Source organism: Ovis canadensis, chromosome 20 (genome assembly GCF_042477335.2).
Source record: "Ovis canadensis isolate MfBH-ARS-UI-01 breed Bighorn chromosome 20, ARS-UI_OviCan_v2, whole genome shotgun sequence".
Taxonomy (NCBI): Eukaryota; Metazoa; Chordata; class Mammalia; order Artiodactyla; family Bovidae; genus Ovis; species Ovis canadensis.
Genome location: NC_091264.1, coordinates 43,210,317 through 43,224,677, shown reverse-complemented (window position 1 = coordinate 43,224,677; position 14,361 = coordinate 43,210,317). Strand labels below are relative to the sequence as shown.

General features: G+C 51.5%; 2 protein-coding genes and 1 long non-coding RNA gene across 4 annotated transcripts; 1 reads left to right on the top strand and 2 right to left on the bottom strand.

Annotated features, from left to right (window-relative positions):
• Nucleotides 1-1,043: 1,043 nt before the first annotated feature.
• LOC138425660 (uncharacterized) lies at nt 1,044-5,035 on the bottom strand. Its single transcript, XR_011251295.1, has 2 exons — nt 4,897-5,035; nt 1,044-2,482 (listed from the first exon to the last, which is right to left on the bottom strand). It is a non-coding gene; the product is annotated as an uncharacterized lncRNA (long non-coding RNA).
• Nucleotides 5,028-8,251, top strand: PPP1R11 (protein phosphatase 1 regulatory inhibitor subunit 11). 2 transcript variants are annotated; one of them, XM_069563769.1, is made up of 3 exons: nt 5,028-5,398; nt 6,456-6,564; nt 7,000-8,251. In XM_069563769.1, exons 1-3 carry the CDS (start codon nt 5,330-5,332, stop codon nt 7,200-7,202), a joined length of 381 nt encoding a protein of 126 aa, XP_069419870.1. In that variant the 5' UTR covers nt 5,028-5,329; the 3' UTR covers nt 7,203-8,251. The 2 variants fall into 2 exon arrangements, with proteins under 2 accessions (XP_069419870.1, XP_069419872.1); XM_069563771.1 differs by having other exon boundaries at nt 5,044-5,633.
• Nucleotides 8,188-13,953, bottom strand: RNF39 (ring finger protein 39). Its single transcript, XM_069563729.1, has 4 exons — nt 13,098-13,953; nt 11,379-11,401; nt 11,072-11,163; nt 8,188-9,639 (listed from the first exon to the last, which is right to left on the bottom strand). Exons 1-4 carry the CDS (start codon nt 13,461-13,463, stop codon nt 9,059-9,061), a joined length of 1,062 nt encoding a protein of 353 aa, XP_069419830.1. The 5' UTR covers nt 13,464-13,953; the 3' UTR covers nt 8,188-9,058.
• Between the last annotated feature and the right edge of the window lie 408 nt (nt 13,954-14,361).

Here is a 14,361-nt window from a genome sequence, read left to right as displayed (position 1 = left end):
GCCAGACATATGTATGTTATTTATAATCTATCTTGTTCCAAAATAAATTTATATTAGCTTAGAGAGATATATTTGTTCTCTCAACAAATGTATCAGTGACAAAAAGGGAATGTAAATTGGTACAGCAGAAGGAAAAAGCCGGGGGGGAATAAAAACCAAGGATAAAAAAATGGAGCCAGGAATGAGGCTAATAACATAAAAAGGCAATTATAAGCATTCCTGCATTATCTAAATCTTATTTGGTTCCTGAGTTTAGGGAAGCAAAAGGTGGGAGTTTGGATAGTGAGCTTCAAAAGAAAACTCGGAATCAGATTCATTTGATATGTAAGTTTGGACAATAAAATCTACACTCAAAGACAGGTGGACACTCTGGAAATTTTTTAATTGCTCTTGAGATAATGTTATATATATATATATAGACACTTACTCCTTGGAAGGAAAGTTATGACCAACCTAGACAGCATATCCAAAAGCAGAGACATTACTTTGCCAACAACGGTCTGTCTAGTCAAGGCTATGCCTTTTCCAGTAGTCACGTATGGATGTGAGAGCCAGACTGAAGAAAGCTGAGTACCAAAGAATTGATGCTTTTGAACTGTGGTGTTGGAGAAGACTCTTGAGAGTCCCTTGGACTGCAAGGAGATCCAACCAGTCCATTCTGAAGGAGATCAGCCCTGGGATTTCTTTGGAAGGACTTATGCTAAAGCTGAAACTCCAGTACTTTGGCCACCTCATGCGAAGAGTTGACTCATTGGAAAAGACTCTGATGCTGGGAGGGATTGGGGGCAGGAGGAGAAGGGGAAGACAGAGGATGAGATGGCTGGATGGCATCACTGACTCGATGGACGTGAGTCTGAGTGAACTCTGGGAGTTGGTGATGGACAGGGAGGCCTGGTGTGCTGTGATTCATGGGGTCGCAAAGAGTTGGACATGACTGAGCGACTGAACTGAACTGAACTGATATATATATATACATAAATACACATATTTTTAACACTGTAACAGATTCATATATAGAAAAGTAGAAAAAAAATCAACAGGAATCCCAATCCACAATGATTTTTTATTTTAATGGACTTTATTCTACATGCTGAGTCATAGCTTACTATTTTCAGTTTGAGCCGAAAACTTTAAAGGCAAACAAATACTTAGTCCAGGCACAATCAGCATATTCAAATTTCAGCCTGGGAATTAGTATTCCTGCATTCTTTGGTTTAAGTAGTGCCTAGATGATGACAGTCATGATTATCTTACAGTTGTGTGGCCCTTTATATTTTGGGAGCTCTCATGAGTTTGAGCAAGCTCCAGGAGTTGATGGACATGGAAGCCTGGCTTGCTGCAGTCTAATGGGTCACAAAGAGTTGGACACAACTGAGCGACTAAATGGAACTGAACTGAACTGATATACTGTCCATGGCAACTTAGACAGATGGGCAAGTTAGCTTCCTCCACTGTGTGTTTGAACATTTCTGGTAATTGACTTTAGTGCCCCACTCCTGAAATCTGGTAAAATCTGTTCATGTCTCTGTCCTATTTTAAGCCTTTCACTGACTGGATAATCTCCAAGTTTCTTGCAAACTTTACAGGGCCTCATAACCACACCTACCTGTCAGTCATCATCTGGAACTCTCCTTCAGTTCAGTTCAGTAGCTCAGTCGTGTCCGACTCTTTGCAACCCCATGAATCGCAGCACGCCAGACCTTGCTGTCCATCACCAACACCTGGAGTTTACTAAAAGTCATGTCCATCAAGGCAGTGATGCCATCCAGCCATCTCATCCTCTGTCTTCCCCTTCTCCTGCCCCCAATCCCTCCCAGCATTGGTCTTTTCCAATGAGTCAACTCTTCGCATGAGGTGGCCACAGTATTGGAGTTTCAGCTTTAGCATCAGTCCTTCCAATGAACACCCAGGACTGATCTTTAGAATGGACTGGGTGGATCTCCTTGCAGTCCGTGGGACTCTCAAGAGTCTTCTCCAACACCACAGTTGAAAAGCATCAATTCTTTGGCACTCAGCTTTCTTCACAGTCCAACTCTCATATCCATACATGACTACTGGAAAAACCATAGCCTTGACTAGACGGACCTTTGTTGGCAAAGTAATGTCTCTGTTTTTGCATATGCTATCTTTTGGTCATAACTTTCCTTTCAAGGAATAAGCATCTTTTAATTTCATGGCTGCAATCACCATCTGCAGTGATTTTGGAGCCCAAAAAAATAGTCTGACACTGTTTCCACTGTTTCCCCATCTATTTTCCATGAAATGATGGGACCAGATGCCATGATCTTAGTTTTCTGAATGTTGAGCTTTAAGCCAACTTTTTCACTCTCCACTTTCACTTTCATCAAGAGGCTTTTTAGTTCCTCTTCACTTTCTGCCATAAGGGTGGTGTCATCTGCATATCTGAGGTTATTGATATTTCTCCTGGCAAACTTGATTCCAGCTTGTGCTTCTTCCAGCCCAGCGTTTCTCACAATGTACTCTGCAAATATAGGAATGCATTTTCTTCAGTACATACAAGTACTTTATACGCTGCTTTCTTTACCTAAAAAACTCATTCGTCTGCTTGCCTGTTCTTTACCACTCTTTTGCTCCTTGAGAAACATATACTTATTTTTATCTTACAAACTGGCTTATATTGTAATTTATGATCTTCCAGATGTTCAAGCTGGATTTAGAAAAGGCAGAGAAACCAGAGATCAAGGAGCCAACATCCACTGGATCATCAAAAAAGCAATAGAGCTCCAGAAAAAAAACATCTGCTTTATTGGCTACGCCAAAGCCTTTGACTGTGTGGATCACAACAAACTGGAAAATTCTTAAAGAGATGGGAATACCAGACCACCTGACCTGCCTCCTGAGAAATCTGTATGCAAGTTAAGAAGCAACAGTTAGAACTGGACATGGAACAACACATGGTTCAAAATTGAGAAAGGAGTATATCAAGGCTGTATATTGTCACCCTGCTTAAAACTTATATGCAGAGTACATCATGAGAAATACTGGGCTGGATGAAGCACAGGCTGGAATCAAGATTGCTAGCAGAAATATAAATAATCTCAGATATGCAGATGACACCACCCTTATGGCAGAAAGTGAAGAGGAACTAAAGAGCTTCTCGATGAAAATGAAAGAGGAGAGTGAAAAAGTTGGCTTAAAACTCAACATTCAGAAAACTAAGATCATGGCATCTGGTCCCATCACTTCATGGCAAATAGATAGGTAAACAGTGACAGACTATTTTGGGGGGCTCCAAAATCACTGCAGATAGTGACTGCCCCATGAAATTAAAAGACGCTTGCTCCTTGGAAGAAAAGTTATGACCAAACTCGACAGCTTATTAAAAAGCAGAGACATTACTTTGTCAACAAAGGTCCATTTAGTCAAAGCTATGGCTTTTCCATTAGTCATGTATGGATGTGAGAGTTGGACTGTGAAGAAAGCTGAGTGCCAAAGAATTGATGCTTTTGAACTGTGGTGTTGGAGAAGACTCTTGAGAGTCCCTTGGACAGCAAGGAGATCCAACCAGTCCATCCTAAATGAAATCAGTCCTGAATGTTCATTGGAAGGACTGATGCTGAAGCAGAAACTCCAATGCTTTGGCCACCTCATGAGAAGAACTGACTCATTTAAAAAGACCCTGATGCTGGGAAAGATTGAAGGCAAGAGAAGGGGATGACAGAGTATGAGATGGTTGGATGGTATCACCACCTCGATGGACATGAGTCTGAGTAAGCTCCGGGAGTTGGTGATGGACAGAGAAGCCTGGTGTGCTGCAATTCATGGGACTGCAAAGAGTTGGACTCAACTGAGTGACTGAACTGAACTGATGACCATTTCTGTGTTTAATCTTTCTCATCTCCACCCCAGAGCAAGTGTAGGCAGTATGTGACTAAACTCAGTTTCACAGGTGAGTCTTCAGTTGAGTTCAGTTGCTCAATCGTGTCCGACTCGTTGCAACCCCATGAGTCACAGCATGCCAGGCCTCCCTGTCCATCACCATCTCCCGGAGCTCACTCAGACTCACGTCCATCGAGTCAGTGATGCCATCCAGCCATCTCATCCTCTGTCTTCCCCTTCTCCTCCTGCCCCCAATCCCTCCCAGCATCAGAGTCTTTTCCAATGAGTCATCTCTTCCCATGAGGTGGCCAAAGTACTGGAGTTTCAGCTTTAGCATCAGTCCTTCCAAAGAAATCCCAGGGCTGATCTCCTTCAGAATGGACTGGTTGGATCTCCTTGCAGTCCAAGGGACTCTCAAGAGTCTTCTCCAACATCACAGTTCAAAAGCATCAGTTCTTCAGCGCTCAGCCTTCTTCACAGTCCAACTCTCACATCCATACATGACCACAGGAAAAACCATAGCCTTGACTAGACGGACCTTAGTAGGCAAAGTAATGTCTCTGCTTTTGAACATACTATCTATGTTGGTCATAACTTTTCTTCCAAGGAGTAAGCGTCTTTTAATTTCATAGATGTAAAATGAGTCTTACATCTATGTTAATATTCTAATGTCTTATATTTTTGTTAGTATTTTTTCCAGCCTTCCCCATTAGTTGTTGTAGACTTGGAGCTAAAACGCAGACTCTGAGTGTTTCATGCGCCAGTGACAGGAAAGAATCCATATTGAAGGTGTATTAAGCGCCCTGCTCCAACCCCTATGGGCAAGAGGGAGGATTAAAAGTCTTAATCAAGTGTGTTTCCAGCTGCTCCCAGGTCCCGACTGCCTAATTCCCAGACAAAACAATAAGGAAACGAAGTTAGGCTGTGGTAGGATCATTACTATTGCCCCTTATTTTTTTCCGCCCTCCCACACACACACGCAATGGAATGGACTCAGCTACGGGACGTCTGAACCGGGTGCAGTACCCAGCCTTCAGGAACAGGCCCAGTTCTAACCTCCACCGCGGATTCCTGCTCAGTCTCTGCGTTGCAAGACCATGCAGTCATTGCTCGCCCCGCCTGCTGCTCCCGTACCAAAGTGACGCCTCTTCCGCCAAAGTTGTGTCGCCTCCTTGCGGCGCCTGCGCACTGTCCCATTACGGCGGAACTAATCCGGCGACCCGGCGCTTTGACGCATTTAGTGCCAGGAAGGGAAAAGGGGGACCACAGAACGCGTCACACCCGGAAGTAGGGAGCCGGAAGTAGGGTTGGACAGGTTATCCCCAGGGGTGGGGCAGCGGAGGCCCAGGAGGAGGGGGAAAAAAGAAGGTGGAGGATCCTGGCTGCTAATCTGAATCGATACCGATTCTCTTAGACCTCAGAGACACAGAAAAGACAGAAGGGTGCCTCATCCCCTTTCCTCCGCTTCTCTCTCTTCTCAGCCTTAGCCATGGCGGAGGCAGGGGCCGGGCTGAGTGAGACCGTCACTGAGACAACGGTTACCGTGACAACCGAGCCCGTGAGAAAGGCTGGGGGCGGTGCTGTTCAGGGGTCTGAGAGATACCGGGAGGGAAGGGATAAAGCTTTGGAGAGTTGCTGGATGGGCTGGGCCTAGGGATATGGGAGGAAGTGGGTGTGGGGGAATCGCAGAGTGTTAGGGATTTTTTGGTGTGTCAGAGTTGGTGCAGAAGGCTGGTCAAGTGACATGCAATAGAGTTAAGATGTAGGTGATACTGCTTGGGATGGTGGTGTCTGTAAGTACTGAAAGACCGGGAACTTCGCGATTAATGAGCAAGGGATGTGCTGGGGGAAATGAAGGGTTGTGTGAGAAAGCATGGTTGGAAACTCGCTGTAGAGAAACTTGACACTAAGCATGCTTATCAATAAATATTTCTTGAAGGGATTATTGCAAACGGAAGCAGAGGGAATGAGGGAACAAGAAAAGGGAGATTATGGGAGTATTTTGAAAAATTAGACATGTAGAGAAAAACAACATTTTTGCAAAAACATTGCTTTCAAAGGGAGATGTTCCTGTCGGGCTTAATAACCCTTTGATTAAGGGAGTTTAGAGTAATAGTTACTAGAGATGCCAGGATGCTGGAGAATAGGTGGATAACAGGTTGGGAGGGCTGGGCTTGAGGATGAAAGATGTGAGAATAGTCATTTCTTTAATGGGAAAAAGAACAGGCGTTCTGGGAAAAGAAAGGGAGATCAAAGTTTAGGGATTGGTGATTGAGAAAATAATTTCCATGTATTAACACCACCAAGGATAATTTGGGGAAGAAGATGGAGGAACAGCAAGGATTATATTTTCCTTTGAAGATTTGCTGGGACTTTCCCTAGGTTAGGAATTGTATCTTCTCTGTATACTAGTGGTTACTAAGAACAGAATTCCTCAAGGGACTCCTTGAGGTCAAAAACCTGTTCTGTTTTATCTTCTCCCAGCCTCAGCTCCTCTGTTGCTGTGTTTGTGATCCTGATTGAACTGGGGAAGGGAAGAAAGGCCTCAGGGAGGAAACGGGAAGAGTTAGTAGGAGGGGACTAGCTAGGTATGCCTATCCTTCTTAACCTTCCAGGAGAACCGGAGCCTAACCATCAAACTTCGGAAACGGAAGCCAGAGAAAAAGGTGGAATGGACGAGTGACACTGTGGACAATGAACACATGGGCCGCCGCTCATCAAAATGTGAGTAATTGTTGCTCCACAGTAACACTGGAATCCTGGCTCCCCTCAGCATATCTTTTGTCTTCTGGCATTCACTGGCCTTCCCGAAGCCCCCAGATGCTCACAGTCCTGTGGCTGCCTTGGTGGTTCTCTGGTATCAAGGAGAGGAGGTTAAAGTTAGAGGGAAAGAGGTAGGGAGGGGCTTGAATTTCGATGTGCCAAGGCCTAAAGTCAAGAGGTATCTGAGGTGGGAGAAGAGGAGCTTTGGATTCCTGCCTGGAAAGGCAAGGTGGGTGGGTGACAGAGTCCCAGAGCGTAGGCCTGGGAAAGCTGGATCTGGAAGGTAGAAGAAGATAGTAGGAAATAGGAGTTTTGACTGAGATCCAGTGGGAATGGAACTGACGCTACATCTGAACTCTTCTTCCTTTTTCACTGGGCTCCTCCATCCAAATCCAGGCTGCTGTATTTATGAGAAACCTCGGGCCTTTGGCGAGAGCTCCACGGAGAGTGATGACGAGGAAGAGGAGGGCTGTGGTCATACACACTGTGTGCGGGGCCACCGCAAAGGACGGCGTCATGCAACCCCGGGACCAAGCCCCACCACCCCTCCCCAGCCTCCTGACCCCTCCCAGCCCCCTCCAGGGCCAATGCAGCACTAAATTCCTCGCTCCCCCACCATTCCTGTGTCTGTCTGGCCCTGAATGTACTCATGTGGCTACTCGGGGACTAAACCCACGATTTGATCCCTTCTCCAGCCCCCTCCTCTCCTCTCCTCTGCCTGACAGAGGGAAGAGGGAGAGGAAGGTGGACAGAGATCCTGGAATTCTGACTTGCTGCTATTCCAGAACCCAGGCTTCTGGGTTCCCCCAGCCCTCATTTCTCCTTACAATACCCAGCCTCCTCTCTCCAGGGATCCAGGCATCTTGATCCCAATCTTTTTCCTTTGTTCTCACTGCCAAACTGCCTGTCCTGGGATCCAGTTATCTTGGCCCCTTGCACTCTCTACTTGAGTTCCAAACAGCTAAATTGGGTTTCCAGCAGCCCCAGCTTTCACTGCCAGGGTCCTAGTCAGATTCCAGGCAATCTTGCTCCAGCTATGCTTGTTAATCCTGGCTTTAGAGCTCTTCCACTAATGTATTTATGTCATCCTAACTGTTAGTCGTTGCCTGTGGGATGTGAGGTCTTTTGTAAGACCTCAGGGCTCCTAGCCCTTTCTCTCCTCTCCTGCCCACTTCCCCCAAGCCCTTAAGAGGAGTTAGGAGAGAGGGAGGTCTTTGTCATTTTCACCTTTAATGAGAAATGGAAAAAAGAAATGGGCATGTCCTCTCCTCACTGTTCTCATGTGACTAGGGTTTCTGACAAAACTGGCTCCAAGACTAGTCACTTAGAGCCCACTATCTCCTCAGCCTTTGGTCTTCCAACTTAGGAGACAGATCCAACCCGGCCCCGGGGGCCTGGGTCCCTGGGAGAGGATGGAAAAGGGAGGGAGCCAAGAGATGCAATCTCACCCCTTCCTTCCAAGGCCTTGATGTCTCTCCCAGCCCAGACGTCCAGCCCTCCCAGCCCTCCCCACCCCTTATTGGGATCTGGATATCGTTTTCCAGGCCTTTTGCTGTGCACGGTTGCAGAGATCAGTCAAATCCATACCACCACTGAGATCTCATTTATTGCCACAAATGCACAAAATAAATAACCCAACATCACAAAATGTGTTAAATATGGACCCATTTATACATATGGGGAAAAAAGTGAGGCTATATACACAAGGGCAAATTTGGGGTGTCTGGGCCATTCCCAGGTTGAGAAAAGGAGAGGTAGCACCATTGGTTCCGTGTTATGAGTATGTACCATGCTCATATGGAGCTGGCTGTGGGGCTGGTGGGGGAGCGGGTTGTTGGTTAAGATTCTTAACAGGAAATGGCTGTAAGCATGGAAGGTCGTCAGGGTGAAATAGAACTGTCCTGCCCCCGTATCTCCAAAAAAAAGAGAGCCCTAAGGCCCCCGGCTGAGTTAAGCCTCTTGTTTTAGGGGAGGAAGGTCTCCTTTGTCTTGAAGAGAAACCTTAGAGTGGAGGAGGCAGGGAAGCCCAAACCTCAGAGCTGTGGAGAGGGCACCGTGCTCTTCTTTGCCAGGAGGAGGGGCAGGGGTGGGAGGTAAATATTTGACCAGCTGGCCCTCTGTGTATTAAAAATGAGCCATTTACCAGTACTGATGGGGCAGGACCTGTTCCCCAACCAAGCCTGGGAAATATAGAAGGGGAGGGATCCCTGGGGGAAGTACTGAGATAACCGAGGGGGAGGAGCATCCCGAGATGGAGGGAAGGAGGTTCAAGAACTCCGCTTTGGGCATGGATGTGGAAACAAGGCCAGTTGAGGTCCTATTTGGAGAATATGGAGGGAGGTCCGGGGTGCTTCTCAATACATTTGCCCAGTGGGCGTGGGGAGGATCCCTGGAATGAGTACGGATGTCCGTGCTCATTTGGGCCAGGCCAGAACGGGGATTGTGGGCTAGCTTCTCAGCCTTCCGCGGGCACGATGCGAAGCTGGGCGCGGGCGTCCCGGGTGCACAGCAGCGGGAAGACGCGCTCCCCGAGGGGACCGGGCGCCTGGAAGGCGAAAAGCAAGTCGAGGGAGCGGCCGTCGTAGAAGGCCACGCGGCCCCGCTCCCAGTCCAAGTCCACGCGGATGCGCCGCGGCGGGGGCCTGGCGCCGCCCAGAGGGGTGGGCTCCGGGGCGGTGAGGGCCCACAGCCGGCCGCCGCGGCCCTCCACGGCCCACACGGCGCCCGCGGGGCACAGCCCTACTCGGCCCTTGCGGCGCACCGACTCCCCGGCCGCGCCCAGGGCGTAGAGGCTCTCCCCGTCGTCCTCATCGTCTCCGGAAGAGTCTCCGAGGGAGGCGGTGTCGGCGGTCTCCACCTCCCAGCAGTGGCGGCCAGCCCCGAAGCCTTGCGCCCCCAGCACCGCTGGAAGCTGATCGAAGCGCGCCGGGCCGTCGGGGGGCGCCGGTGTCCCTGGTGGGGCCAGTCGGACGCTACGGCGGTCCTCAGAGACGAGCAGGCGGCGGTGTGCGGTGCCAGGATCCAAGGTCAGGTCGGCTGGAGAGAGGAAGGCACGAGGATGACCGTGTGAGAGGGCTTACCCAGGCGGAGGCGGGGTCGGACGCAAGAGGCTCACAACCGCGCGAATGAAGAGTAGGCCTGGGCGAGTCCCCGCTAGTAGGCCTGGGCGAGTGGCGCTGATGGGCCACTTCCTTCTGGAGAGTTGGGCCTGGAGAAGGACCCTGCCGGCCCAGGGCAGGGGCATAGCGCAGAGGTTCAAGGAGGGGTTGCCTGGGTTGTGGACTTGGGGAGAGTGAACCTGGACTGACTTCTTGGGAGCCAGAAGACCGATACGTCAATCTGAAGCATCTGGGGCAGGGCGTGGGAGCTGGGTCCACAGGATGGGAAAGGTGGAGCTAAAGAGGAGGACTGATACCAGAAACCAGCACCCCAAGTGAGGGAGTGGGCAGAGGGAGGAATCCGAAGTATCCTGAGAAACCAGCCCACCACCCACGGAAATAGGTGGGAGTAGACAGGCCTAGTTCTATAGGGAGGGTGGGGCGGAGGAGAGAGAAGGCGGTGATAGCCAAGGGACCAGAAAGAATTAGTCCTTGACCTTGTGTGTATGAGGTGCTTTGAAGACAGATTTCTGGACTAGGGGTACTAGAAGCCATCTGGTTTGGTGGGATGGTGGGTGTCCAACAGGGTGGAGCACCTTCTCTAGGCAGTTTAAAGAGGGGCAGAGGACAGCCGTGGGAGTGATGGAAGGAACTCCCCAGAAGCTGCAGAGAAGGCCCAGAGCCCCAGGGGCAAGGAGACATGTGAGTTCTGGGACACTTCTGGAAGGGAGTGATGAGAAGCGGTGGCAGCAGAGATTCTTCAGAAGCACCTGACCTCCAGGGGTCTGTTGTGTGAGTGTATGAACAGGAAAGGGGAGACTGGCTGGAACATGAGGGTTAAGGCTTGACCTTGTTATGGGTTAAATCGTGTTCTCCCCTCCCCTCAAAGATATGAAGTCCTCCCAAGACCTCAGAATTTGACTGTATTTGGAAAGAGAATCTTTATAAAGGTAATCAAGTTAAAATGAGGTCATTAGGGTGGACTCTAATCCAATATAACCCATGTGCTTATAAAAAGGGAAAGTTTGGACCCAAGAAGTGTGTCTAGAGGGAAGTGTGTCCAGAGGAAAGACACAGGGAGAATGCCATCCACAGGCCAAGGAACACCCGAGGCTACCGGAAGCTAAGAGAGAAGTCCTGGAACAGATTCTCCCTTCCAGTGATCAGAAAGAACCAATGCTGTTGACACCTGACTTCTATTTCTAGAATCATGAGACACTAAATTTTTGTTAAGCCACTTAGTGTGAGGTGCTTGGTTACAGCAGCCCTAGGAAATTAAGAGAGACATCAAAAAGGACTGGATCATATTTGAGAAAAGGGAACAAACTGAAAAATCTCTCATTTAGTTCCCTCTCTTCTGCCCTCCTTACCCGTCAGTCTGTGAAGCATGTTTTTGACCACTGGGTAATCTTCAGGGAGCTCATCCTTTGAGTTAGATGCCTTGGGTGATGGGGCATCAAACCTGGAGGGATGAGGGAGAAGGGTCAAGAAATTGGTAGACACCCTCTGCCCTCTGATGCCTGCACCCCTCCCCCACTCACATCTCTGGGGCAGAAAAGGGTGAGGCCAACCCAGGAAACCTGTCTGGGAATGGGGACAAAGATGTGGTTCCCGTGACAAGGTGATGGATGTGGCCGCTGGTAGTGGAAAGGAAGAAACAGTAAAAATGGAACTCACCTTCTCCATGTCATCTTCATATCCTGGAGTGAACAGAAAAAAACAGGTGTGAGCTCTGGGCTTCATCCTGAGGGGAGCTCCCCACCCTCAGGTGGCTGGGTCTGTTCTGGCGAGGGCCCTCTCCACATCTCAGAGTGATCTCCCATCTTTAGCCCCATGTGCTCCTTATTCCTCTCACTCTCCCCTTCTTCTTGCATGACCTTTCCTTCCTGTCCATCACCACTTTCTCATCCCCCTAACTCCACCCCCCACCATCCGCCTCCCTCGCCCCAGAGCCACTCAGTTCCCCTTCCCTAGGATCATCCCGGCCTTTTTCTGCCCCCAGAGTCCTCACCTTTCCCTGCTTCCTCCCCACCTACCTTCTCTGTGTCAATAGCCCCTATCCTCATCCACCTTCCTGAGGGTGTATCCCAGATAAACATCCAGCTTTATCCATCACAGAGACCAAACACATACCTAGAGTCCTTAGGCTAAGAGTTCGTTTCCTGAAGTCTTATAATAAAACCGCTTCCCCTCTTGCCATAAAAGCCCAGTGGCATTTATTGGGCCTTTTGTTCTGTGTCTCTCTATCCTAACCATGGAGACAGCTGGAGACAGCTGGACTTGGATGTGTCCCAGAAGGCCCCGCCGACCTGCAGGGCACCCTGGGAGCCAGGAGAGGGCGTGGGATGCTCCCTCTCCAAATTCTAGGATTCCCTCTTTCGATTTCTCTGTCCAGTGGGGAAGACTGGGGCAGACCAGAGGGATGGTGAAGGGAAGAGGGGAAAGACAACTTGTCTAGTTATGCCAATTATACATAGACTAATTAGGTATGTGTAGACTTCAAAGGGTGGAAACAAGACTCTAGACCGGCTCGGCGGCTGGCGAGAAGCCAGTAGGGAATCCGGGGCGCCTGGGGGTCGAGCAAGGGAACGGGGATGGTTGACCGCCAAGGAGTCAGAGGCCCAGGAGGGACGCGGGAGAGTGGGAGGGTGGGTGATCAGGGTGGGAAGTGGAGAGGAGCCAGGGGTCCCCAGGTTGTTCTCCCGGACCTTGCCTTCACCCGTGTCCGCCTCTGCCTGGGGCCCTGGGAGGAGCTGAGAACAACAATAACAAACAACACAGCAAGGTCTAGACCGGAGCGCGGGGACCTACCCCAGGACGCTGCAGGAAAGTTTGGACCTGCCTCTCTTCTTCTCTCCTTTTGACAGCCCCCCTCCTTTCCTCCACTCCCGCTTTTTCTCCGCCCTCCCTCCTGCTCCTCCCCTGGGAGAGTTCCGATCTCCCTCACCAACCTCCCAGGCCCCCAGCTCGCTCCCGCCCCCGTCTGCTTCCTCCCCTTTCCTCCCCACCCGGCCTCCTCCTCACGGGCGCCCAGTGGCGTCTTTCCCAGCTTCCCAGTTCGCGCGCTCTTCGCAGGGCCTCGGGGGTCTCCCCGCGTTCTGACTAGTGCCCCAGCCCCTTCTCTGCCTCCCTAACCCCTTCCCTCCAGCCCCTCTAACAAGAGCCGGGCATCCGTCCAGCCGCCTTGGCTCTGGGCACAGCGTCAACTCCTTTCCGCCGTGCGTCCCGGCAACTCTCAGTTGACAGCCGCCGCCCCCTCGTCCTCAGCTGGTCTCTTCCCAACTCCTTCTTTTGCCTAAACTTCCAGAAGGGCCCCGGGTCGGGAGTTGCTGTTCTCCCCAGCCGATCGCCCCTTCCGCGGACAGCTGCGGACTCGCGAAGCGCACCCCACCTCACCTCTCCCTGCGGGTCCAGGCAGCCCATGGTAGGGATGCGCCCGCCTCGGCGTTTCCCCGCGCGGGCCCCGGGCTCGGCCAGCTTCTCCCGCAGCCCGCGGCTGATGCGCACCTCCACCGCCAGCCGCACGTTAGACCTCAGGCTGCGGCGGGGGCACGGCAGGCCGCAGCACGGACAGGCGGTGGGGGGCGTCTCGGGGCCGGTCGCCGGCGGGGTCCCCCAGCGGCGGGCCAGGCACGCGCGGCAGAAGCTGTGCTCACACGCCAGGAGCACCGGGTCCTCGAAGGGGCCCCCGCACAGCGGGCACGTCGCCAGCTGCTCCAGACGCTCCACCAGCCCCGGTCCCAGAAGCTCGGACGCCTCCATGGGGAGCCAGCGCCCGGGCGCCGTCCCCTCCGCGACCACCGCGACCGCCTTCGGGTGCGCAGATGGCGGTGCGCCTCGGCTGCTGGCTGCGTCTCTGCCCCGCTCTCCGCCTCCCGCATTAACTTTCCGACGCTTTCCTGGGATCGCCTCCGTCTTCAACCAGTCTGTCTCCACCAGTCTCCCCACCACATCAGGCTTTATAGGGAGGGAGGAGGCCCCTGCGGGAGGTAAACATCAGGCCTTGCGTAACACCCCATCTGGTTCTCCCGCTTCCCGGTAAGGTTCGGGGGAGGAGGGTGGAAAGGACACCCAGGTCTCGAGCCGAGCAGGTGGTCGCTAGGAGGCGCTCTGGGGGCAAGGTAGCAAAGTAACAAGGTGTGGGGTGCGTAGCCCACCCCACCCCACCTCCCTCAAGAGCCAGGATCTCGCCTTCCCCTTGGCCTGCAGTGTGCAGGTGGGCAGGGTGCCCAGGCTCGCTTTTGGTATGTATGCCCACATCGCCAGGGTATGAGTCATTCCAGGTGGCTGGCACACCTACATCTGGGGGGCTGGGGGCACTGAAGACAGATCTGGTTTGTGTGGCTTTGGCAGGCCTCTGAGCGCTGGCGAGTGGCTGTCATTCTAGGCGCCTCTCTCCATCTGCCTGCCTTACCTATTAAGGCCTTAAGGATACCGAAGCTTTGGGGTAAGAGGTGGGAAGCAGGCGCCCACACTCCTGCCTCAAGGAGTCCGGGTCAGGTTCTCTCCGCTCTGCCTCGGGCTGGCTCCCAGGCCTCTCTTGTTTCTTCCTATATCTCTCTTGCTACTTGTTTCTGTCTCTTTTCCCTGTGTATGTTTCTATTTCCACTTTTCTCTCCTCTCCTTCTTTGGTGTGTACCCAAAGGTTATCTATTTTCAC

What these genes read in the sequence shown, in the direction of transcription:
- PPP1R11 (XM_069563769.1), top strand. Translation starts at nt 5,330, where the DNA reads ATGGCGGAGGCAGGGGCCGGGCTGAGTGAGACCGTCACTGAGACAACG. An exon ending in TTACCGTGACAACCGAGCCC is followed by an intron (nt 5,399 to 6,455) that starts GTGAGAAAGGCT and finishes TTAACCTTCCAG; the next exon opens with GAGAACCGGAGCCTAACCAT. An exon ending in GGGCCGCCGCTCATCAAAAT is followed by an intron (nt 6,565 to 6,999) that starts GTGAGTAATTGT and finishes ATCCAAATCCAG; the next exon opens with GCTGCTGTATTTATGAGAAA.
- RNF39 (XM_069563729.1), bottom strand. Translation starts at nt 13,463, where the DNA reads ATGGAGGCGTCCGAGCTTCTGGGACCGGGGCTGGTGGAGCGTCTGGAG. An exon ending in GCCTGGACCCGCAGGGAGAG is followed by an intron (nt 11,402 to 13,097) that starts GTGAGGTGGGGT and finishes TGTTCACTCCAG; the next exon opens with GATATGAAGATGACATGGAG. An exon ending in CATGCTTCACAGACTGACGG is followed by an intron (nt 9,640 to 11,071) that starts GTAAGGAGGGCA and finishes TCCTCTCTCCAG; the next exon opens with CCGACCTGACCTTGGATCCT.